The sequence below is a fragment of the Pan troglodytes genome, chromosome 5, assembly GCF_028858775.2.
Source record: "Pan troglodytes isolate AG18354 chromosome 5, NHGRI_mPanTro3-v2.0_pri, whole genome shotgun sequence".
NCBI lineage: Eukaryota > Metazoa > Chordata > Mammalia > Primates > Hominidae > Pan > Pan troglodytes.
The window spans coordinates 182,476,987-182,501,692 of NC_072403.2; the positions used below are offsets into that span (position 1 = coordinate 182,476,987).

Below are 24,706 nucleotides of genomic sequence, written 5' to 3' on the forward strand. Positions count from 1 at the left end.
AGAGAAATGAAAACTTAGGTTCATTCAAAAACCTGTGCATGAATATTCATAGCAGCTGTATTTGTAGTAGCACAGGTTGGAAGCAACCCAGATGTATTTAAATGGACGAATGTTTTAACAGGCTGGTGCATCCATGCCATGAAGCACAACTCGGCAATAAAGAGGAATGAGTGGCTGGCGCTTGGTGAGTGGCTGACGCTTGGAACCACCTGAATGGATCTCAAGGGAATTATACTGAGTAAAAAAGCCAATCCCAAAAGGTCACATATTACATGATTCTATTTATGTTACATTCTGAAAATGACAGGATAAAGAGATGGATAACAGATTACCAGTTGCCAGGGATTTGGGACAGCACAAGGGAGGTCTTATGTGGAGAGACAGTTTTGTTTCTTGATGGTAGTGGCAGGGGCTACACAAACCCACCAGGTTTTGAAATTGCCTAGAACCTGAATAAGGATTGTGGATGGCACTGATGCCAGCTTCCTGGTTTGGATATTGCCCTGTAGTATGTCAGATGTTAGCCTTGGTGAAGGATACATGGGGCCCTCTATCCTATCTTTGTCAATTCCTGTGAATCTATAGTCGTTTCAAAATAAAAATTAAAAAATAAATCACCAGCCAAACAGATACCTAAGGTCTCAGGGACACTGGGAAATTAAAAGTTTTCGGACAGAAAAAGCTGTTCCATGCAGCTGCTAACCCAAAGAAACCAGTGTGCCTGCATCAGAAGTGGACTTCAGGTAGAAATGGCCATGAGAGGAAGAAGGGACACTTGAGAAGAAAGGTCAGCGCCCCAGGATTATTTCCAGATTCTCTAGATCTGTAAGTTAGTATGCACAGTTTCCAGATGCATCAGATGAAAACTGACACAACTGAAAAACGAAGCAGACATATCTGTAATCACAGTGGGACGTGTGAGCACAGGGGTCCACAAACTGTAGCCAATAGGCCAAGTCTGGCCTTTGGCCTGCTTTTGTGTGGGTCTGTGAGCTAAGAATGCTTTTTGGAGTTTTTAAAGGGTTGGTTTAAAAAAGAATATCTAACAGAAACTGTAGGGGGCCAGTGAAGCCTAAACTCTTCACTGTCTGGCCCCTGCAGAGGAAGTCTATGGAGCTTTAACAAAGCCTCTCTCAAGAGCTGATAGGACAAACAGACAGAAGGTTAGTATGGATTCGAATTGTTGAACACATTTTGAACACAGTGAACACACTCATCCTAACGGACATATAGAATCCTGCACCCAAAAGCTATAGAGTAAACACTTCTCCAGTGCATATGGAAAATCTACCAGAATTGACTCGATGACAGCTCATAAAGCAAGCTTCAGCAAATTTCAAACAATTGAAAGCATCCATCTTTTTTCTGTCCACAGTAAGCTAGAAATCAGTAATAACAATAAGTAAAAATTCTGTTATTTGAAATTAAAATAGTACACTTCTAAATAATTCACAGGGAAAAAGCAGAAACCACAGTGCGCATTATAAAATATTTTGAATGACAGTGAAAATATTGTCCATAAAAAATGTGTGGGATGAAGCTGAAAGCTGTTCTGAGAAGGAAATTTGTAGAATTTTAAATGAATATACTTTCAAAAAAAGGCTGAAAATCAGTGATCTAAGTATACATCTCTATAAATTAATAAAAAATCAAACTCAGGGAGTGTGGTAGGTAGGAAGGAAATAGTAAAAGCAGGAACTAGTGAAATAGGAAACAAATGGAGAATAGAGAAAGGTTTTTTTCATGTCATTCGCAGGAGTTCTCCCTCCTTGCTGGTGGGAATTCAAAGTGGTGCAGCCACTCTGGATGGCCGTGAGGTGGTTTCTTACAAAGCTAAACAGGTCTTAACACGCAGTCCAGTAGCTGCGCCCCTTGCTGCGGCCACACCACAACCTGTACATAGAAGTTTCGGCAACCCTATTCATAACTACCAAAACTTGGAAGCAGCCAAGATGTCCTTCAGTGGGTGATTAGATGAACGAACTGTGGTCCATCCAGACAGTGGAATGTTATTCAGTACTAAAAATACGTCTATCAAGCTATGAAAAGACATGGAGGAAACTTAAATGCATGTTACTAAGTGACAGAAGCCAATCTGAAAAAGCTGCCTACTGTCTGATTCCAGCTATAGGAAGACTGGCAAAGGGAGAACTATGGAAGCAGTAGAAAGACGAGTGCTTGCCAGGGGCTCGGGGGAGGGAGGCTGAGCAGGCAGGCGGGAGGGCTTTAGGGCAGTGTGCCTGCTCCAGATGATGCTCTCATGGGGGCTCCAGGTCATTACACATTTGTCCAAACTCGCAGAATGTCCACCACCAAGAGTGAACCCTCGTGTCAACTGTGGACTTGAGGGACATGTCAGTGTGGGTTCGCCGATTGTAACAAATGTGTCCTCCAGATTGGCGGGTGGAGGCACTGATCTGTAGAGAAGCAGAGGGTATGTGGGAAATCTCTGTACCTTCCTCTCAATTTTGCTGTGAACCTAAAACTGTTCTAAAAACATAAAGTCCTTTTTTTAAGTTAATTTGAAAAGATGAATAAAACTGATAAACCTGTTACTAAATTGATCAAGAAAAGCAGAAAGCACAAATTGCCAGTATACGGCATGAAAAAGGGACATCTGTATACATAGATAATGCAGACTAAAGAGATGAGGGAATATTTATACCAATACATTTGAAACTTCAAGTAAAATGTGTGCCATGAAGAGTAATTGTGTTAAAAAATTTCAGGTAAAATGAACACGTTCTTTGAAAAATACAACCAAATAAGACTGAAGTATGAAGAAATAGAAAACTAGAAACCTTGAATGGTTCCATGTTTACTGAAGACATTGAATCTGAAATGAAAACTCTGCCTACAAGGAAACCTCAGGATCAGAGGGCTTCCCTGTGAGTTTTTCCAGACACCGAAGGAGGAACCAGCAGCTGTGCTACGCCCATTCTTCCAGAGAGCAGAAGAAGAAGGAAGGCTTTCCAACTGTTTCTATAAGTCCAGCAAAATCCTGATGCAAAAATCTAACAAAGACATCACAAGAAATAGAAATTTAGGCCATTCTGTTTCATGCAAATAAAGCTTCCAAACAAAATATTAACAAATCAAATCCAGCAATATGTAAAACCAATAATACATGATTACCAAGTTGGGTTTATTTTTGGAATGCAATATTGATTTAACATTTGAAAACCATTGTAAATAACAATGAATAAGAAAAAGGATATAATGGATGCTAAAAAAATACTTGATTAAATTCAGTACCTGTTCATGGCAGTCACCTTCAGGCTTCTGTAGGAAATACGCTTCTCACTAACACGTCCTGTTAGCATCTGCTCAGCCCTGTGTACGTGTGTAATGGTTGCTCTTTTTAAAAACGAGTGTTGTTTTGGATAATTTTGTAGAATAAAAAGTGTCGCACAGCACTATTTTAGGGTACAGTAGTGCTGTGCAACAAAAATCATTTTGATTAAACCTAGATTAACTCTCGGATAATCTCAGTTCATGATACGTTTCTTACAGTGGTGAGCAAGGTTCTTCTATTTTAGTAAGTGAAGCCTTAGCTTCTAAAGGAGCTAAAATATCTGTTACTTTTTTCCTAATTTATTTTAGTTTTATTTAAAATAACTCTTGGTTAATTTGAGCTACATAGATAAGCCAGACAATGACGGATTCAGTTTCACTTACCTCATTTATGGACTCATGTGGACACTCGCTAGATATCGGTATCACTTTCCATGGGGCCAGTGTCAGCCAGGAGGTAGAGAGTATCTCATGCAGCATCCTCGCTAAATGCAGGAACCCTCTGCAGCATCTTAGGATAGCTTCCCCGTTTGAGAACAGAATGTTGGACATCAAGGTAAATTTGACAGTGAAAAGAAATATTTCATATTGGTATGGTCTTAATTTGCAAAGATTATCAGCCTATCAACCTAGTGAGATACATAAGCCATTTTATTCTTAAATGATAAGTGTTCATTTAAAGTTAGATCTTTCATAACAAATACTCATAATTACAACAATTATGATTTTTAAATACAATAAACTTAATAGTGTCTAAAATGATACTCTTTTGGCTTCCCTGTCTGTCCCTTTGCCTTTGAAGAAAGTTGTTCAGGAAAGAATGCACCCAGAAGTGAATGATCATGTGAGCTTTTTCCTAGTGGACCACAGTTTTCACCATTTCTGTTCTCGGCCTAGAGGTTCCTGGGAGGCAAGAGACACTGTGCTCACTGCCTCTGTATGTGGAGCAGGGCTGAGTAAGTGTCTGAGGTTTGAATGGATGGGTGGATGGATGAAGACACGCTCTGACTGAAGAGGCACCCTCATTTCTGTCAGCTGAGGTTGTTTCCAAGGCCTCTGTAATCAGTAGAGCTGGTGAAGCTCAGCTTTGAGGATGCAGCTATGGTGATGCTGTCCAGTTACTGAGTGAGCATCCGTTCTGAGCAGAGTAACTTTGCAGAGCTGAGATCTGTTTCCTGCATGTGTGACTCCTGTCTTACATTTTTGGTGTGTGTTCTGGTCTCCACAGCCTGATTACATCAACCCCAGAGCCGTGCAGCTGGGCTCCCTTCTCGTCCGCGGCCTCACCACTCTGGTTTTAGTCAACAGCGCGTGTGGCTTCCCCTGGAAGACGAGTGATTTCATGCCCTGGAATGTATTTGACGGGAAGCTTTTTCATCAGAAGTACTTGCAATCTGAAAAGGGTTATGCTGTGGAGGTTCTTTTAGAACAAAATGTGAGTTCACAGACACCTACCTTTCACCAGAAACATCCCTGTAGCTCCAGGCTGCACAAAAAACATGAAGTCGGCTGTTGCATTTTTCAAATTAATGCTTTCCAAATAAAGGATTCCGTTAAACCAGGAACACATGATTTGAAGCATTAGGCTTCTGCATCAACATAACTAATACAGGCTGAATATCCCTTATCTGAAATACTTAGGACCAGAAGTGTTTTGGATTTTGAATGTTTTTGGAATTTTGGAATGTTTGCATATACAGTTGATCCTTGAACAATGCAAGGGTTAAGGGCTCCAAATCCTTCTGCAGTGGAAAACCTGTATATAATTTTTGATTCCCCCAAAATGTTACTACAAAGAGCCTACTGTTGACCAGAAGCCTTAACCAATAACATAAGCCGTCAATTAACACATCATTTGTATTATATATGTATTATATACTGTATTCTTACAATAAAGTAAGTGAGCTAGAGAAAAGAAAATGTGATTAAGAAAATCATAAGAGAGAACTGTATTTACTGTCCATTAAATGGAGGTGATCATCCTCACATTGAGTGGGCTGAGGAGGAGGAAGAGGGGTGGGTCTTGCTGCCTCAGGCGTGGCAGAGGCAGAAGAAAGTTCGAGTGTAAGTGATCTATGCAGTTCAAACCCATGTTGTTCAAGGGTCAGCTGTACATACATAATGAGATATCTTGGGTCTGAGACCCAAATCTAAACACAAAATTCATGTATGTCTCATATACTCCTTATACAGTAGCCTGAAGGTAATTTTATACAGTATTATTAATGACGTGCATGGAACAGTGTTTTCACTGCATCCATCACATGAGACCAGGTGTGGAATTTTCCACTTACAGCAGTTTTAGATTTTGGATTTTCAGATTAGGAGTGCTCAACCTGTAGCTTCTTCCAGAATTCTTAAATAGGGTTCAGGACTCCCAAACTTATGGTTAGGTAGGGCGAGCAGCATCACACCCAGTCTGACACATTTTTAATTTTTGAAGTGCTTTTCACTCCTCTCCCCATTTCTCACACACACACACGCACACATATATGTAATACACATACTTTTTTTTTTTGAGACAGGGTCTTGCTCTGTTGCCCAGCCTGGAATGCAGTGGTGCAATCTCCACTAACTGCAAACTTCCACCTCCTGGGCTCAAGTGATCCTCCCTCCTCAGCCTTCTGAGTAGCCAGGACTGCAGGCGCGCATCACCATGCCCAGCTAATTTTTGTATTTTCTGTAGAGGTGAGGTTTTTCCACGTTGCCCAGGCTGGTCTTGAACTCCTGGGCTCAAAGTGATCCGTCTGCCTCAGCCTCCCAAAGTGCTGGGATTACAGGTGTGAGCCACCGCAACCAGCCCGTCTCCCTATTTTTTAATGAGGAACTAATACTCCCTGCAAAAGTGCCCCCACAGATATCAGACTAATCTGATAGGTGTAGTTATGATTTATTACTTGAAAATACTCCCCAAAGGCTGCCAATTTAGTTGGGGACGCTGGCTGCTGTCCAGCTTAATAAATACAATTGCTACATGACTCCTGGAAGATTTCCAAGTAAGGCCTCAAGCCAAGCTCATTTGGAATGTGTTTTAATACCCGCAGGGATGAGAAAAGCGGTGTGATCCGTGAGAGAGCATACCGGTCTGTCACGATAAAGCACTCCAAGCTTTCATAGCAGAGAGAACACATTTGGTAATGTGTTGCCATCACTGTTCCTCACATACACACACACAGATTCCAGAGTGGCATAGGACTGCAAGTATTTAGAACTTAGAAGCAGCCTGAATTTTATAGAGAGCAAAAGCAGAACAAGAGGAGAAATGTGCTTCTAATAAGCCAATAAGTATTGGAAAGTAGACTGTAGAAATGAAAGGTAAAGTAGCCTTAGTGGACCATAGCCTGTAAGTCATCCATCAAGGATCTTTTCCTTTCTTTATCCAATCTCTTGACCAAGTTCCAAGTGATTATACGTTCTAGTTTGGGGAAAAAAAAAAAAAAGTATAGGATAGAATATTCAACAATAAAACAGGAAGCTTGAAGGAAAGGTTGAATGTTCCATGTTCCATTTCTTGATCTGCTGATGTTGTTTTGTTTTTTGTTTTGTGTTTTTTTTCTGACGTTGGCATTTCTGCTGAATGTTCTTATAATTAAGAATCGAAAGATTAAGATATATTAAATCCAAACACTTTTTAAGGTAAGATTGTGTGGTAATCACCTAAATTGTCGCAATAGGACTTGGAGATTCTGTTTTAGAAATGATTGTTTAAGCTACAGAAGCTGCTCGGTGTTCTTTTTCTGGGGGATTTAGGAGAATGTGTTCTCGAAGAACCTCTTGGGATGTGGTCATGCTGAAGGAGAACTGTGCTGCGGTTCGTGCCTGGGAGGAGGGTGCAGCCACCATTGCTGCCTCGCCTTTGGGAACAGTGTGGGAGGGTGTCCCCTAAGCTTCCTTCCAGCCACATCTGGCCCTACTTTGCCACATCTGGCCCCTCACATCTCATTTGCATCTGGTCTGTTTGCAGAGATCTCGGCTCACCAAATTCCACAACCTGAAGGCAGTCGTCTGCAAGGCCTGCATGAAGGAGAACAGACGCATCACTGGCCGAGCCCACTGGGGCTCACACCACGCAGGTGGGAAAGGGCCAGGTGCCTCGAGAAGCCCCACAATCGTAGACCCTAACTGCTTCCTGAGTTTTGTTGACAAATGAATTCTAAGAAGAGGCTGATACAATTGGATGAACAGAATAGAATTTAAATGATAGGGCCGGGTGCGGTGGCTCACGCCTGTAATCTCAGCGCTTTGGGAGGCCGAGGCAGGCAGATCACTTGAGGTCAGGAATTCAAGACCAGCCTGGCCCACATGGTGAAACCCCGTCTCTACTAAAAATACAAAAATGAACCAGGCGTGTTGGTGGGCGCCTGTAATCCCAGCTACTCGGGAGGCTGAGGAAGGAGGATCACTTGAACCTGGGAGGTGGAGGTTGCAGTGAGCCCAGATCACGCTACTGCACTCCAGTCTGGGTGACAGATCGAGACTCCATCTCAAAAAAAAAAAGTATTAAAATCTCTACCCAGTGGTTTAAATTCTGGTCCCAGCAGGAAAATTTCTCAGAAAGGATTCGCTCATTAATTAAATAATGAAGAACTCTTTCTCTGCATGTGTAACCTCCTTTCTAGGGTTCCCCAAAGTGGAACGGCTGCTTAGGTAATGTTTGTTTATTTGACAAGAGTTTAGGTTTATTTTTTCTTATGATAAAAGTATATTATTAAAAATGAGTATAAAGAAAGTAATTAAAAAGGAAATATACATGGCCTTTAATTCTATCACATAAAGACAACAAGCTTCTGCCGAGGTTTTCTGTGTTTGCATCTCATTGTGAGTACACTCCATGCAGTTTGCATCCTGCTTTCCCACTTAGCACTTAACTTAGGGCGTTAACACCGTTCTTCTTAAACAACGGCCACAGAATCTTCCACTACTACATAGCTTGTTCCCCTGTTTGGAGCTCTGAGGGTATTTCCGTTTTTTTCTCATTACTCCTAATGCTTGTATGTGTATTATTATTATTTTCTTAAAACAGAATATCATTGTCTGTGGAATCATAGATTGAAATGTAATCAATTTTAGGTAAATGATCACTGAATACCTTCTCCAGCAATGAGCAAGAGTTTCCGTTTCAGGGTACCCTTGACACTTCTAAAAGTCTGGGGGTTTTTTGCTTTTTGTTTTTTTGAGATGGAGTTTCACTCTTGTTGCCCAGGCTGGAGTGCAGTGGCTCGATCTCGGCTCACTGCAACCTCCGCCTCCCGGGTTCAAGCGATTCTCTTGCCTCAGCCTCCCGAGCAGCTGGGACTACAGGCTTGTGCCACCACGCCCGGCTAATTTTTGTATTTTTAGTAGAGAAGGGGTTTCACCATGTTGGCCAGGATTGTCTCAATCTCTTGACCTCGTGATCCGCTGGTTTTCAAAAACCAATTTGGTAGATGAAAAATCTGTCTCATTGATTGAATGCTGCTTTGTCTGTCAGTGAAGTTAGACATCTTATTAGTTTATTTTGTTAATGAGACTTTTTAATTATTCTTTCATGCCCTCCTTCAGTTCATGTTTACACCTGTAACTACTGCAGTCCCATTATTTTTCTTGATGGAATAGGAGAACTCAGCCCAGATTCTTATCACCCAGACTATCTCTAGGAGAACTACTTGGTGTCAGCCTTGCAAATACCATTCTCAGAGGTTTCGTGTCATGAGGGGAGTAGCCGCCTCAGATGCACCCAGATCCCACCAGGTGTCGTGCGTAGCACCCCATGAAGGGAGAGCAGCCAGGGTGTGTGGAGCCATGTCCAACCATGAGAGGGAAGGCTGCTTTTTCTACTGTTCCCAATCCTTTTCTCCATCTTTTGACTTTCTGCCACCAACTATAGATAGACAGAGATTGAGACCCCCAAAACAAAGTTGATTTATTGCAAAATAAATGTGTGATACTCTCTCACATTGCCTGTTTCCTTACCTGGTTGGCAGTAGGTCCTCAGAAGTCTGCGCCGTGGCTGGGCACACACCTGTAATCTGAGCACTTTGGGAGGCTGAGGTGGGAGAATCACTTAAGGCCAGGAGTTTGACACTGGCCTGAGAAACATAGCGAGACCCTGTCTTTACGAAAAAAAAAAAAAAAAAAAAAAAAGTCTGCACTGCATACACAGTCCTGCAGGGTTCCCTCTCCTCTCCAGACTGAGGTTGTCAGCGAAGCCATGACAAGCGGCTGAGAGACCTGCAGATGCTGGATGCTGCTGCTTAGGTGGCAGTAGGCGTGGCGGTTGTCAGGCCAAACTCCTCTTTCATTTCAGAGGCCATGAGGTCCTGCAGGACAAGTTTATTTTGAGCACTAAAGATGACCTGTTAGTCTAATGCAGTGTGGTACAGTGGTGCTTGTAATTTTTATAGAAACTAAATTTTGACTATTTTCTAATGAAGTCTGCATACAAATGGGCAGAAATCAGTGTCCTGTCATATTATTCCAAGTTAATGAGGCAAACTACATTTTCCTTTTGTATTATTCCATTAATGAGGCGAACTACATTTTAAGAGCTATGATAGATTAGTAAGATCATTTCGTGATTTGGAAACTGTTCCCTTTTTTGTTCTCAAAGTAATTTTCTTCACAAATCCAACTTAAGGTTCTATGGTTCAGTCCCTCATTTTGCTGAAGAACCTTATGCCCCACATGGCTCACCCAAAACCAAGCTGATTCTTCGTTGCAGAACTTAGACTGAAGCCTCCACCGCTTGGCCCCAGCCCCATGTTCTTGGGTAATGCTGAGCTTGCACCTCCTGTGTTGGGGAAGGGCTGTAGGGACGTGGTGGGGGAAGGGCTGTAGGGACGTAGTAGGGCCCTGCAGTCCTGACTGCCGTTGTCTGCTTCCACGGGCCGCACAGCCAGGCCACTGCAACACCAAGCTACTCTCGGTGTGTTGGCCTCTGGACCCAAGCTGACAGCTGTGAGCTCACAACTGCTCCAAGCTTGGAGTCACCTGTTATTCTCAGTGTGTGGTCACAAGTGCTCATGCTGGAGGTGAGCTGGAGACCACGTGTGTAAGATGAGCACACACGGGCTGACCCTGGCCAGATGTGAGGAGGATGTCACCAGTCCTGCAGAGCAGTAGCTCAGAGACAAGGGCAGCAGTCACAAAGGGATGACATCACGGCAGGAAGGTGGGTCTTGGGGGACTTTCAGTAGCTAGACTGGGGTAAAACACCACAATGGGAGGACACTGGGGAAGGTGAGTCAGCCTTAGAGACCACAGAGGCTGTTGAATGCCAGGCAAGTCGTGGCTTTTCTACCCACCTCATACTGGGGAGGTTTTGAAGTTTTCTGAGGTGATGTGATGAGAAATCTGTTAGTTCAGGACCTGTATCTGGGCCCCAGACAAGGGGGTTGGTCCTGAGGGCAGCCCAGGAGCATGTGCCAGCACAAGGCCACACCTCCGTGGGCACCGCAGCATGTCCAGGGAGGACCAGCCTGGCGGAGGCACACCCTGCAAGGCCACTCTTCACTCATAGCTAAAGCCCCAGGTGGCCTGCACACTGCATGTGTGGTCACGCACTGGGAGTCCTGGTCACAGTGTGGCCCACCTCGCGGATGCTTCCAGTGCACCTGTGGAGCAGGGACAGTACCCATGGCAGGGCTGGACGGCCTGGGCCTTCTTTGTGGAGCACCATGGACTATCACGATACCTTTAAAAAATCACATGAGTTTGTAGGTAATCAGGCCTTCTAGTAGAGACAAACAGGACAAGGTGTCATGGACTGGGAAGTTACGGAAATTTTAAAGTACGAAAAGTGTGTGTGAGTGAAGTTTGTGGAGAATGGGGAGAAGCTCACAAGTCCCAGAAATGCTGCTCCATGCCTCACCCAGGGCCCTAGAGGGATGGGCTTGGTCATGGGCACCATGGGTCCAGGGGGCCTGCGTGGGTCCAGGGGGCCCCAGGGAAGAGGAGTGGTTGGGCTGCTCAAGTCTTTGTTTGCAGAGTCCGACCTCTCACCACCAATACCAGATTCTCCTGGGGTAGGGTTTAACACGCAGATTTGTGACTCCACTCCTGAGCCGGGTTCTCTGGGGATGCAACCCTTAAATTTGCGTTTTTTCGTGACCCTCCCTCTGATTTAAGTACGGGGATACTGCTGACCTGGTGCTGCCTTGCCATCCTTACATGCTGTGTCATTTGGGTTAAGACATTTGACAACTTACTAATCTTCTGACCATGTGTTCCCACAGGGAGGTGGGGAAGACAGGGCTCCAGCTACCACAGGACGGGCTCTGGGTATAGCCGTTCCAGTCAGGGACAGCCGTGGAGAGACCAGGGACCAGGTAAGAAGGCCAGTGGTCACTCTGCTGGGCCACCTGCATGGCACTGCCTCTCACCTTGTGCTTTTGCTGGTAACTGCCTTCCTCTGTTTCAGAAAGGTTGTATAGTTCCAGTAAATAAACAGATAAATATACCAATGCATCTAATTTTTATCATTTAGTGAAATAAAGACAAATAATTTCCATGCTTGATGCTAGCCCTGTCTGCATGTGGCCACTTTATTCATTTTCTATCAGTTCATTCTGCTCAAGATCTAGTTTTTGTAATTCACTTGCTAGAAGGTACTTGTAAAGTTTACATGTGGAAGATCCATTGTTCTCATGAAAAAAGGACAGGTTTTAGTGTTTCACCAATAGCTGCATTCAGGTAATAGGATTCTGATATTTTCCGTGACTTGGATTACAGTGTGAGGTAGGAAATAGCCCCAACCCTTTGTTTTTTACATATGTTGTACAGATACTGTTTTAATGCATGTATCGTGCTGAATTTAAATACATCGAGAACTTCACATCAGTATTTGAGCTCAAATTCCGTATAGTTTTGAGAGCCAAACTTTATAAACTTTGAAATTACCTAATATTTATCATTTAATCCCTTAAAATCCAAATCAGCCTTTGATTTATGATATCTGTGACTTTCGCAACATCTAAAATGTGTAGAGACTTTGCAAGCTGCTCAAATTATTCCCTAAAACACAGCAAGTCTTCAATGTGAATCCAGTTGACCTTTGGGGTCTGTCTCGGGTGGAGTCTGCATGGAGGCTGCGGGGCCGCACGTCTGTTGAGTACCGTGTCCTTTCCTCTTGGGTCTGTACAGTCAGCAAACATTGCGAGTCCACTGTATTGCTGAGTGTAGATGAGAATTGATGGTGAATGTTTTTGAAATGCCCATCCTTGAGAGAGAGCTCCATGCATTTAATGCCCGTCCTTGAGAGAGCTCCAGGAATTTAGATTTACATTTGCTTGAGATGTTTCCTTGAATGAGCTTAACCTGCAGAAACTCGACCCCACCGAGTCGTGCAGTCACTGTCATGTGGAGCTTCCAGATGGCCCCACTGAACACGTGCCGTCCATCTTTTCATGGTCTCTACTACAGTGTAAACATAAGGGTCACTTCCACTTCGTCACTAACTAAATCATCCAAGTATTTATACCAGTGCAGTGCAACTGAGATCTGGGCAAAAGACCTTCCATTTGTGCAAGGATATTTGAGATTGCTTTTAACTTAGAAGGTGCTGCAGTTGATTGGAGTAAACCACAAACAGGGAACCCAAAAACAATGGGAGGGGTTTTGTAAACTTACGTAGACTCAGACTGAAGCCTGGTGCTTTGGGCCATTGCCGCTGCCCTAGGCGACTCTGGCCTTGGGGTGCAGTCCTGTGTGATGCACGTGCTGTGGCTTTCCAGTTAGCTTCTCCACCCTGGTTAAGAGTCTGCTTTCAGGTCAGAGACTGCAGCCCTGAGGTCGTGTGTGTGTAGAGAGCTCAATGCCTGTCCTGGGGGCTCCCCGTGGGCTGGGGGCCTACAGCCCTGACCTGGCGGATCTGTCTGCAGCTGGCCGTGCACATTAGGGCTGCTTGGGAAGAGTGCAGGGTCTGGGCTTCTGAGTCTTTGGGATGAGAGGCCTTCCTCACATGAGCCATGGTGAGGGTGCTCCCAAGAGGAAGGTGAGCGTGTGCAGAGCACTTAGGTCCAAATGGGTGGGTAGAGCTTATGCTCCCCCTCCATCCCTCCCTCACTCTCTCTGCTGCTTGAAATAGCAAATCTGAGATCTCCTTGACAAGGTGATATTTAAGCAAAGGCCTGATGAGAGGGTGGGAGCTGATGCCAGATGCCTGTGGGCCAGATTTGGGGGCAGAGGGGCCAGTCAGAGCTGTCACGAGGTCAAGTGGGCTAGACTTGGAGGGCCCTGCAGCTCTGTGTGAATCTGGAGTCCACCCTGACCGAGAAGCTTGACCCAGGTGATTGCAGCAGGTGGTGAGACCTCATTGACCACATCCCGCAGAAATGCTCAAGGTCTGCAGACCGACCACATCCAGCTGATGATGGCACACAGCTTAGTCTAAATCTAGGGTTTAGTAATGTCAGAAATATTGGTGTTGACTGGTGTGGAGTAAAGCTACTGGGTGAAGCGGGCATCCCAGCCTCATCCATCCACACCTTCCCACCCTGGAGATCCGTGACCAGCCTGGCCGTAAATGCCAGGCCAACCTTGATGACATGAAAGCTGTTGGCCCCTCTAGGTGAGGATTCAGCAGAACCCACCTGACCCAGTAAGGCAGGCTGGCAGGGGAGGGAAGAGCCACAGCCTCTCTTTCAGGCAGACTGACTGAGCAGGGTGTGCTGTCGTGTCCCCTACTCCTAGCCTTGTGGTAAGAAAGGAGACCTTCTGCTTACCCTCTTTGGCTTGGGGTTGCCCCCTTTCGTCCCCCTGGGCCTCAGGAAGGTGGAGAGGGGATAGTCAGGAGAGTCCACAGTCCAGATGGGAGGATGGGAAAGAGGCTACGGGTTCTGCAGACAGGTGTGCCTGCCTGTCACAGAGGAAACTGTAAAGAGTGTGCCATCAGGCCTCCCACTGATGGGACGCATCGCCACAGGCAACACACTGAACCCTTTCCATCGGGCATCTGGCCTGGATAACCTTGAGTGTCCTTTCTAGCTCTGGAATTCTGTGACTTTCTATTCTATTTATTGAATGGTGGGTGAGACATTAGTAAAGTGTAACTCTTAGGAGTCAATAAGGAAGGTAGAACTATGTCATAACTCTTAGGAGTGAGTGGGAAAGGTAGAACTATGTCATAACTCTTAGAAGTGAGTGGGAAAGGTAGAACTGTGTCATAACTCTTAGGAGTGAGTGGGGAAGGTAGAACTGTGTCATAACTCTTAGGAGTGAGTGGGGAAGGTAGAACTATGTCATAACTCTTAGAAGTGAGTGGGAAAGGTAGAACTGTGTCATAACTCTTAGGAGTGAGTGGGGAAGGTAGAACTGTGTCATAACTCTTAGGAGTGAGTGAGAAAGGTAGAACTATGTCATAACTCTTAGGAGTGAGTGGGAAAGGTAGAACTATGTCATAAGCCTTAGGAGTGAGTGGGGAAGGTAGAACTATGTCATAACTCTTAGGAGTGAGTGAGAAAGGTAGAACTATGTCATAACTCTTAGAAGTGAGTGGGAAAGGTAGAACTATGTCATAACTCTTAGGAGTGAGTGAGGAAGGTAGAACTATGTCATAACTCTTAGGAGTGAGTGGGGAAGGTAGAACTATGTCATAACTCTTAGGAGTGAGTGGGGAAGGTAGAACTATGTCATAACTCTTAGGAGTGAGTGAGGAAGGTAGAACTATGTCATAACTCTTAGGAGTGAGTGAGAAAGGTAGAACTATGTCATAAGCCTTAGGAGTGAGTGAGAAAGGTAGAACTATGTCATAACTCTTAGGAGTGAGTGGGGAAGGTAGAACTATGTCATAACTCTTAGGAGTGAGTGAGAAAGGTAGAACTATGTCATAAGCCTTAGGAGTGAGTGAGAAAGGTAGAACTATGTCATAACTCTTAGGAGTGAGTGAGGAAGGTAGAACTATGTCATAACTCTTAGGAGTGAGTGAGGAAGGTAGAACTATGTCATAACTCTTAGGAGTGAGTGAGAAAGGTAGAACTATGTCATAACTCTTAGAAGTGAGTGGGAAAGGTAGAACTGTGTCATAACTCTTAGGAGTGAGTGGGGAAGGTAGAACTGTGTCATAACTCTTAGGAGTGAGTGAGAAAGGTAGAACTATGTCATAACTCTTAGAAGTGAGTGGGAAAGGTAGAACTATGTCATAAGCCTTAGGAGTGAGTGAGAAAGGTAGAACTATGTCATAACTCTTAGGAGTGAGTGAGAAAGGTAGAACTATGTCATAACTCTTAGAAGTGAGTGGGAAAGGTAGAACTATGTCATAACTCTTAGAAGTGAGTGGGAAAGGTAGAACTATGTCATAAGCCTTAGGAGTGAGTGAGAAAGGTAGAACTATGTCATAACTCTTAGAAGTGAGTGGGAAAGGTAGAACTATGTCATAACTCTTAGAAGTGAGTGGGAAAGGTAGAACTATGTCATAACTCTTAGGAGTGAGTGAGGAAGGTAGAACTATGTCATAACTCTTAGGAGTGAGTGGGAAAGGTAGAACTATGTCATAAGCCTTAGGAGTGAGTGAGGAAGGTAGAACTATGTCATAACTCTTAGGAGTGAGTGAGAAAGGTAGAACTATGTCATAAGCCTTAGGAGTGAGTGGGGAAGGTAGAACTATGTCGTAACTCTTAGGAGTGAGTGAGGAAGGTAGAACTATGTCATAACTCTTAGGAGTGAGTGGGGAAGGTAGAACTATGTCATAACTCTTAGGAGTGAGTGAGAAAGGTAGAACTATGTCATAACTCTTAGAAGTGAGTGGGAAAGGTAGAACTATGTCATAACTCTTAGGAGTGAGTGGGGAAGGTAGAACTATGTCATAACTCTTAGGAGTGAGTGAGAAAGGTAGAACTATGTCATAACTCTTAGAAGTGAGTGGGAAAGGTAGAACTATGTCATAACTCTTAGGAGTGAGTGGGGAAGGTAGAACTATGTCATAACTCTTAGGAGTGAGTGAGAAAGGTAGAACTATGTCATAACTCTTAGAAGTGAGTGGGAAAGGTAGAACTATGTCATAACTCTTAGGAGTGAGTGAGGAAGGTAGAACTATGTCATAACTCTTAGGAGTGAGTGAGGAAGGTAGAACTATGTCATAACTCTTAGGAGTGAGTGAGGAAGGTAGAACTATGTCATAACTCTTAGGAGTGAGTGGGGAAGGTAGAACTATGTCATAAGCCTTAGGAGTGAGTGGGGAAGGTAGAACTATGTCATAACTCTTAGGAGTGAGTGAGGAAGGTAGAACTATGTCATAACTCTTAGGAGTGAGTGGGGAAGGTAGAACTATGTCATAAGCCTTAGGAGTGAGTGGGGAAGGTAGAACTATGTCATAAGCCTTAGGAGTGAGTGAGAAAGGTAGAACTATGTCATAACTCTTAGGAGTGAGTGGGGAAGGTAGAACTATGTCATAAGCCTTAGGAGTGAGTGGGGAAGGTAGAACTATGTCATAACTCTTAGGAGTGAGTGGGGAAGGTAGAACTATGTCATAAGCCTTAGGAGTGAGTGGGGAAGGTAGAACTATGTCATTTACAGATGTATCATCAGAACATTCCCCGTCCTGCCCTGATCTCAGAAGGCAGGTGGAGTGGGACCTGTTTGGTACTGACTCCTCTGGGAATGGTAAGAGTCACAGGCTTTTCTTTCTTTCTTTCATTTTCTTCCAGAGGCGGCCTGCTGTGGTAGCTTCAGACAGGCTGACTTTGTCTCAAGCCCTGGTTCTGCCCCTTCCCAGTGGCCTGCCCTTAGGGGATCCCTGGACCACTGGGCTGCTCCCTGGCTTCTGATCAGTGTGGCCTGACCAGCTGCAGGGACGGCACCTCCACAGCACCAGCATCCAGGCAGAGGGGATCGTGGCCACTTCTTCCAAAACCAAGTTTTTCCTTTCCTGGCATTAATTCTAACATTTCTCTTAATATTTATGTCAAACTATTTTGTTAAAGAGTTTTTTCTGTTAAAAATAAAGCAATGTCCGTCCTACCTCAGTATCGCTGTTCTTGCAGAATGAAGTGAAGCAGGAACATCACCAAAGCCTGCAGGTGTGGCCTGGCGGGAGCAGAGCCATCTGCTTCTCCCAGGACTCCCCCAGAGCATGGCCCCCAGGTCAAGTGCCAGGAAGGATGCCATGCACATTGGCTTCTTTCTTTCGTGTGACGACAGAGACTACAGGAGCATCTTTAAACTAGACCAGAAGAACCCCCTTCCTTGGATTGACAGAAAACAGCTTTCTTCCGATTCTGTTAGCAGAGAACAGTGTCCAGAAATTTCTCATCCTCATGCAAATTAAAACAGCAGAATGACTTTCCATAGGCGGAACCGTAGCTAGTCATCCTCAGCCCTGGGTCCCTGCCAGGGGAAAGTCTCACTCTTGGAACCCTGCATGCCTCTGCAGCAGATCCCTCGGCCGTCCAGTAACAGGAACCCCCCAGTCGCCCCAGTCTTGCCGGAAGTCCAGAGGCCACCATGGTTTCCTTGTCCTGCCTGATGGCAGCTCCTTGGGGCAGGCTGAGCTAAGCCTGAGGGGTCTCCAAGTGGCATTCAGCAGCTGGTGTGTGGGTGAGGAGAGCCCTCAGATGGACACAGGTTTGGGGGTGACAGGACATGGGGGGCTGGCAAGAGACAGACAGAGGCAGTGTCCCATCAGGACTGAGCTGGAGAGGGAGGCCGTCCAGAAGCTGGCAGAGAAGAGAGGCTCTGAGGATAGAAGCTGACAGAAAGGGCCAGGGAGCAGGGAGGGAGGGAGCAAAGGCCGCTGTCCCCTGCAGGAGCCAGGACAGGCACCGCCAGTATCTCCAGCAGTGCTTATTTCTTACTCCTTTCTGCCTGTAATAGTATAAGCTACTGATAGGAAGCAGAAAATATATACAGGCTGAGTATCCCAAGTCTGAGATCCAGAATGCTCCACAGTCCAGAATTTTTGCCCACCAACAGGACGCTCAAAGGAAATGCTCCTTGAAGCATTTTGGAATTTCGGATATTCAGATTAGGGTTGCTGAACCCCGGTAAGTATAATGCAGATATTCCAAAATCTGAAAAAAATCTGAAACCTGAACTACTTCTGGTTCCAAGCATTTCAGAAAGGGGTTACTCAGCCTGTAGTAAACAACCCAGGGCTGCCTCCGCAGCCTGCATCTGTGTGGCTTTGGACGCATGAGTGGCCACAGGCCTCCCCAAGAGGCACTCCTCTCTCTTCCCCGAACGTGCCATCCTCCCTCAGGACTCCCTGCGCCCTGGGCTCTGTGGGCCCCGCACCCTGCGTGTCCCACGCTTCAGTCCCTCATCATCTTTGCTGTGTTCCCACTGCTGAGGGTGCTGTGCATGTCCCAGGATGGACCTAAGGAGGCAGGCTCAGCAGACGAAGGCCCCTGGTGTGTGCGCCCTCTTAAATATTAAATATTAAATTTAGTCTTGCTTTAATATTTGCTTCCTGTAGATTCCTGAATCCCTGAGCTGGTCCGCAAGGCTGTGGGGGTGGCAGAGGTTCTGCCTAGACTCTGCATTTTGCCAAGCTTTTCATAGCATGCCCAGTAATTTGCTTTTAAATCTAGTACGCACATCTGTAAGTACCACTTTAGCACAAGTTTCATTTCTGACATACATTTCTTTAGGATGTCATTGACAAATATAAATAAAAAGCCAAGTAACCAAAGTGAATTAGTAGCTCTTCCTGACCCAGAAAGGAGCACGGAGGAGATGTGAGCAGTGGGCACAGGAGAAGTGCGGGCACACTGGCCCTGCTCAGTGAAGCACGCGTGACCAGGAGAGCAGCTCCACACCTGTCTCTGTCGCCTCGTTCCCAAGTCACTGTTAAGTGAAGTGGGCTCTCCTGGGCTCTGCAGAGCCCACAGCCCTCCAGAAAAAGGAGGAGACAGTTGGGCTACATGGCGTGAACTCCAGGTGTAGGGTTCCCTTCTCACCACCTACAGGACCACTTTGAATTTCAGGAATGATTTGGAACTCGAAGGAACGTTTGTCAGTCTGGGTGCAAGGCCTAAGGGAGCATGTTTTACCACTTCTGGTCACTTAGAAACAATAAAACCGTAATGACCTCAGCAGCTGGAGCCTAACACCACTTCAAGGCTGTGCCCTAGTTTCATAAATAGGTCTTTGAAGAAGATCCCTGCTTTATTGGAGTAGATCATAACAGTAACACAGAAATCAAAGAGTGGTGATGCGTGTGGGTTTGGGGCCAGGAAGTAGCTCTGGGAGACTCTTAGGTTAAAGGCAAAATTGAGATGTTAAATGCTGAGTTTGTGTCAGATTTAAGAGTTTAGGAATGAGAGTGGGAGAAATTAAGCCGTTCTTGCAAGACAGAAGCAAGGATGCTATATTTCATTTGCATTCTGCCTTCCATGCGGAAGTAGTTACAAAAGTGATATTAGTGGTGCCTGTGTGTATTCTAATTTCAGAGATTCCAGTATAAAGTGTATGTTATACACACATGCACACACACTGCTCTCATCAGGACTGGAATCTGCTTTTCAGACCGAGTAATCCACCTTTTCAGTTGTGATTACTGTGAGGGACTTTGGGGCAGCACATTTCTCCTGGGTTTTGCCTACCTTCAACTCCTCTTTTGGTATTTCTTGAAGATATTAAAGTAGTTCAAGTAGAAAGTTGTCACTATTTCCAGGGCAATTGATAGGTAAAATTTCTTGTGTTAGTAAAAAAACTAAAAATGCCTCTTCATGAAAGTATTCAGTCACTGCCAAAAGTTGTCAAGTTTCTGGAGCCTGAGTGTGTGGACAGGTAGGGGGTCCTGGGGAGCCTGGCCTGAACTCTCTGGTCCACTTCAAAGGCCTCAGAGCTCAGTGCAAGCAGCTGCCCCGAGAACAAAGGCTGCTCAAGTGAGAAGGCTTTAACCTCTTCCTTGCTGTTGCTCAGCCCTGCTGGAAAGAGATGACGTGTTAAATTCCACAGTCCATAGCTACAATTTGCCTGTGATTTTCCAGATTGTCACTTCTCTGTGGTGATTCTGTAGGAGGCCTGCCATAAAACTGCTGTGATCATCTGTGGTAACAAGGGTGGGGGCAGAGGTAACAAGGGTCTGGAAACCTCACTTTGGCTGTAACCCTCTCCTTTCACACCTTCTGCTGGAGTCCACAGTTTTGGGGGAGGGGAGAGACCCAGGCTGCCCACGGCAGGAGTGGGTCAGAGGAGAGGCATGGAGACCATCCCCAGTCACGGCAAGTGAAGGCTCTTGCCGTCATACACCAGAAGATAACTCAGAGCAGGGAACTCTGGAAGAAAAGTGTTATTTTTAAAATGTGAAAAACTGTCACCGTTTTTGCTACTAGTAGGGAGGTTCTGCCCCGAGTCTCTTCCCAACGTTCCCTGTCTATCAGAAAGGCAGACAGTAGCCACCCAGGCTGGGCCAGCCGCAGAAAGAGCTGCACGTGGGCTTTTCTGTGTTGGCAGAATGTCCATGGTGAGCCATCTGCATGTGAATTTCCATTTCCAAAAGTCATCAGCAATAGTAAATGCCTAGAAATCACGCAGATGGATGGAGCTGGTGTGAAGAGGAACAACTTTGACATTGTTTCCTTCCACGAACCTCTTAATTAATTGCTTCCACTTTAATGGAATGATTATGGAACACAGTTTTAATGGCATGTGGCCACAACTGTAAAGAGGATAAAGCTGTGTCCTCCAAATACAGCTCAGCATCTTTGTTCGTACTTAGAAATGTGCAGCATTCTTGTTTGTATATTGAGAGAGATTTAATTCTTACTTTGGTTTTCATGTCTGTTTACTGCAGGAAGCAGACAGTATGAGCATGACCAGTGGAGAAGGTACTAGTCATCCTCCAGGTAAGTTCATCACCTGCATCTCCAGAAGAAATCAGTCACATGTCTGTCTTAATAACATAAATCTTCCATATCAAGTACCAAAGTAAACAGAACTCAGATACTGAATCCTGCTGACCTGGTGCCGAGTTAACTTGGTTTCAAAACACACTTGCTTCCTCCAGAAAGAGTATGGAGAGAAAAAGAGGCACACCTGGACGCAGAGCCCTGCCAGCGCCCTCCTCTGCTGTCGCAGCTGCAAGGAGACCATGCCTGTGGGAGCCAGGCCTCGCTTGCATGAAGAAGGAACGATGCCTTTTTCAATGGTGCCTCCCTCCCATCGTGCAGAAGAGCTTTTGTTGGCTTCTCTCCCGAGCTTGTGCCTGATTCTGTGGCCCAAAACAATCATTGTTAACATCTTCGTGTGTTTCATTCTGATCTTTCATTCATATATATGATGCCTAGCTAATTTCATTTTAAAATAAATGGGAATCTGTTGTATTCTGATTTTTTATTAGCAACACTAGATTATGAGGGGTTATCTCCTGTTATTAAAAAGTCAGAAAACACTATACAGTAGTCCTCCCTTATCTGCGGGGGAGACATCCCAAGACCCTCAGTGGATGCCTGAGACTGGATAGTATGGAATCCTACATATATATACCGTGGCTTTTTCCTCTACGTACACACCATGGTAAAGCTTAACAAAGAACAGTAAGAGATTAACAGCAACCAATAACCAATAAAAGCTATGTGAATGTGGTCTCTGTCAAAATATCGTGCTGTAATCACCCTTCTTGCTATCTGAAAACCAAGAAGACCACTAAGTGACTAATGGTCAGAGAAGCTGGATGAGGGGCTGATTCATGTCCTGGGCATGACAGAGCGGGAGGCACAAGGTTTCATCACACTATTCACAATGGCGAGCAAGTTAAAACGGATTTCCCATTTAATTTAATTTTCAGACTTCAGTTGACCATGAGTAACCGAAACCACAGAAAGTGAAGCTGGGGATATTTCAGAAATTCTTTTCTAATCAGAAATTCTAATCAAACGTAAGTTTCCAACTATGTGTTCTCTTGGTCCTCAGAAGTGTTTGAATAGAAAAGTAACAACTAACTTCCCATCTTTCTGGTGGAAGAGTTAATTCTGCCTGGAGGGTTCTGCCTGGGAGACATGACAGCACGTGTGTGACTCCTGTGTCTGTTTCTATGGGGTCATCCCTTTCGTTTCATTTTGCCAGGGCCTGGCTCAGGATTTTTTATGGCAGTGCCTGTGAAGACAAGCCTGGCCCTCCATCCAGTCACACAGGAAATCCACAGAGAACATGCTGAGAGCAGCCAGCGGCTGGGCTGCCAGCAGGCCTGGTTTATGATGCCGCAAGTGAATGGCACGTTTGCTCCTCTTTATCTCTGAGCATTGAAGGACTTTTGGTTAAAAAAAAAATTAAGTTCAGAGTAATCCTTTTCATGAAAGAATCTTCAGGTCATCAAAGAATTGAAATTTTAAGCCCCAGATTGTACTAAGCTGTACCTGTGGGAAAAGGAATGGCCAGGGTATTGATGATGGAAAAGATTCAAATGAGGAGTTAGAAGGCAAGCCCTCTGTGGGCAGCCGTCTTCCAGAAACCTCGAACTTATGTCTGTCTCCACCTGAGAAAGGAGAAGAAAAGCTGGTGGTGACCCCTGGTCCTGCTGGGCCATGCCATGGCTCTGAAGATGCCCAGTGTTCTTAGGAGGTGCTCACCCCTGGCACCTAAAGACATTTCCTTCTGGTTGTTGCTCTTTAAAAACAAAATAAGCCCCTGAACGTGCTTGCAGGCCAGTTTGTGTGCCTGCACTTGACGAATTACCTTGACCAACAGGCCAAAGGCACAGAGCTCCAAGGCATCATCTTTCCTTAAAATCCTGAGTGTTTATTAAAAAGGGACATGGTCTCTAGGTATTTTATTACATTTGTGTTTCTTACATTTGAAATACCCTAACCGCTCCCTTCAGTTTCTTCTTAAGAACATTTACATCGAATTATTTTTCATGCAAGTCTTGTAGGACCCACATGTTTTCCTAGCTTTGGAAATCGATTTTTTTCATTCCTCTTATGAGGATTTCCCTATGTCAGTAAACATTAACTTTCTATTTCTTCCATTTTTGCTCATTTGAAACCCCTGCTGCTTCTAGATCTATTTCTTTGCACTTGTATAACTTTGAAATAAATTCCTCATCCCTTAGACTAAGAGAGTGGGTGTCTGTGAAAATTGTTTTCTCCTTCATAATACCTAAATTCTAGTTTGTCAATAAAATATTTGTGTTTGGTTAACAAGCCCTTATTTAAGCCATTGAGTTAGTATAATCTTTATTACATTTGAAAAACCAGAGAACTGAATTTTTTGTCATTCTAAGATGTAAGTAACACTGCAGTCAAGTCTTCTGATGAAATTTCCATATATCAAATTGAAAATAAAGCAAAATATATTTATTACTCATAACTAATATACTTTCACATTTCTCTGATTATTTGTAAGACATTTCAGCATGTGGATGTGGGGAAGGGTGAGCCTGCCCCAGAAACATCTCCCTGCTGCCACCATGGCCACGGCTCGGCAGTCTCCCTTCACTGACTCCTGAAACTCCATGTAAATCTACCATCACCCACCCCTTCTTTGACCGTTCCCTGCACCTTCTTGCTCACAGAAAGCTGGTGTTTCCCCCATTCCTCGGTGCACAGAGCCGACACCCCTCACATTCTTGGCCTGTTTCCAGGCTGTTGTAGTTGCTTCAGCACGTGGTGGTGCACAACACCCATTCGATCGTGCTCATAGATTCTGGGCGTTGAGTCCAGGCAAGGCATGGCAGGCACCACCTGTCCCGGCTCCCACGTCTGGGCTTGGCTGGAAGACCTGGAGTCAGACGAGTCTTTGTTCTCGCCTGTATATGGCTGATGCTGGCTCTTAGATGGGGCTTGTGTCTCTCCATGTGAGCCTCTCATTGGTCCTGAAGACTAGTTAACTGATAACTGGATGGTAACTGGATTCTGAACACAAGCATTCCAAAGGCTAAAGAGCCAGGTAGAAGCCATGTTACTCTTTATAGCCCAGCCTCCGAAGTCACAGCATCCAGCATCTCTTCTGCCATATCCTGTTCATCAAGGCAGACAAAAAAAAAAAAAAAAAACCAGTCCAAATTCAGAGATGAAGTAGCTGCTTCCTCTTGGCCAAGCAGGACAGAGTCCCAGGAAATCATGTGAGACCAAGTATTACTATGGCCATTTTTGGAAAATACGGTCTGCTGCACACACCATTTCCCCTTCTCCACAAAAGCCACAAACTTGGAATCTCATCATCCAACCTTGCCACCCACCAGTCCTCCCTGTTGGCCTTTGGGTTCCTGGCTGTCACTCTTCCCAGTATGACTCTTGTAATAATTTCTGGCAGCCTTAGTATCCTGGAGCTAATCCTTCTGGTGCCCTGATCTCAGTTCCTTGATGTCCCCTCCCAGTGATCTTGTTCTCCACCTTTGGCCTTGTAATTACCAGTTACTCAACTCCTTCACAATCTCAGTCCCCAGTACTCACTCTCCAGCCACACAGGTCATTACCTCTGGCACATGGTGACTCCTCAGTCACACAGGAGCTGGTGCACTGACCCAGCACACTGCAGCCAAGTGCCTGTCATCAGC

At 45.0% G+C, this 24,706-nt stretch overlaps 1 protein-coding gene across 7 annotated transcripts in view; it reads left to right on the forward strand.

Moving 5' to 3' along the window:
- The window catches only part of FAM120B (family with sequence similarity 120 member B), a 97,785-nt gene extending 76,252 nt beyond the window's left edge, over positions 1-21,533 (forward strand). For 2 of the 7 annotated variants that reach the window (XM_009452450.5, XM_054686984.2), the window contains 5 exons: positions 4,523-4,729; positions 7,259-7,367; positions 11,508-11,600; positions 21,005-21,056; positions 21,218-21,533. In XM_009452450.5, the coding sequence (XP_009450725.2) occupies positions 4,523-4,729; positions 7,259-7,367; positions 11,508-11,600; positions 21,005-21,045 (450 nt within the window). In that variant the 3' untranslated portion in view covers positions 21,046-21,056; positions 21,218-21,533. Of the gene's footprint in view, positions 1-2,729; positions 4,054-4,522; positions 4,730-7,258; positions 7,368-11,507; positions 11,601-21,004; positions 21,057-21,217 lie in introns of those variants that run through there. The other 5 variants (XM_063812695.1, XM_063812697.1, XM_054686985.2 and 2 more) reach the window with 3 other exon arrangements.
- The last annotated feature ends 3,173 nt before the right edge of the window (positions 21,534-24,706 follow it).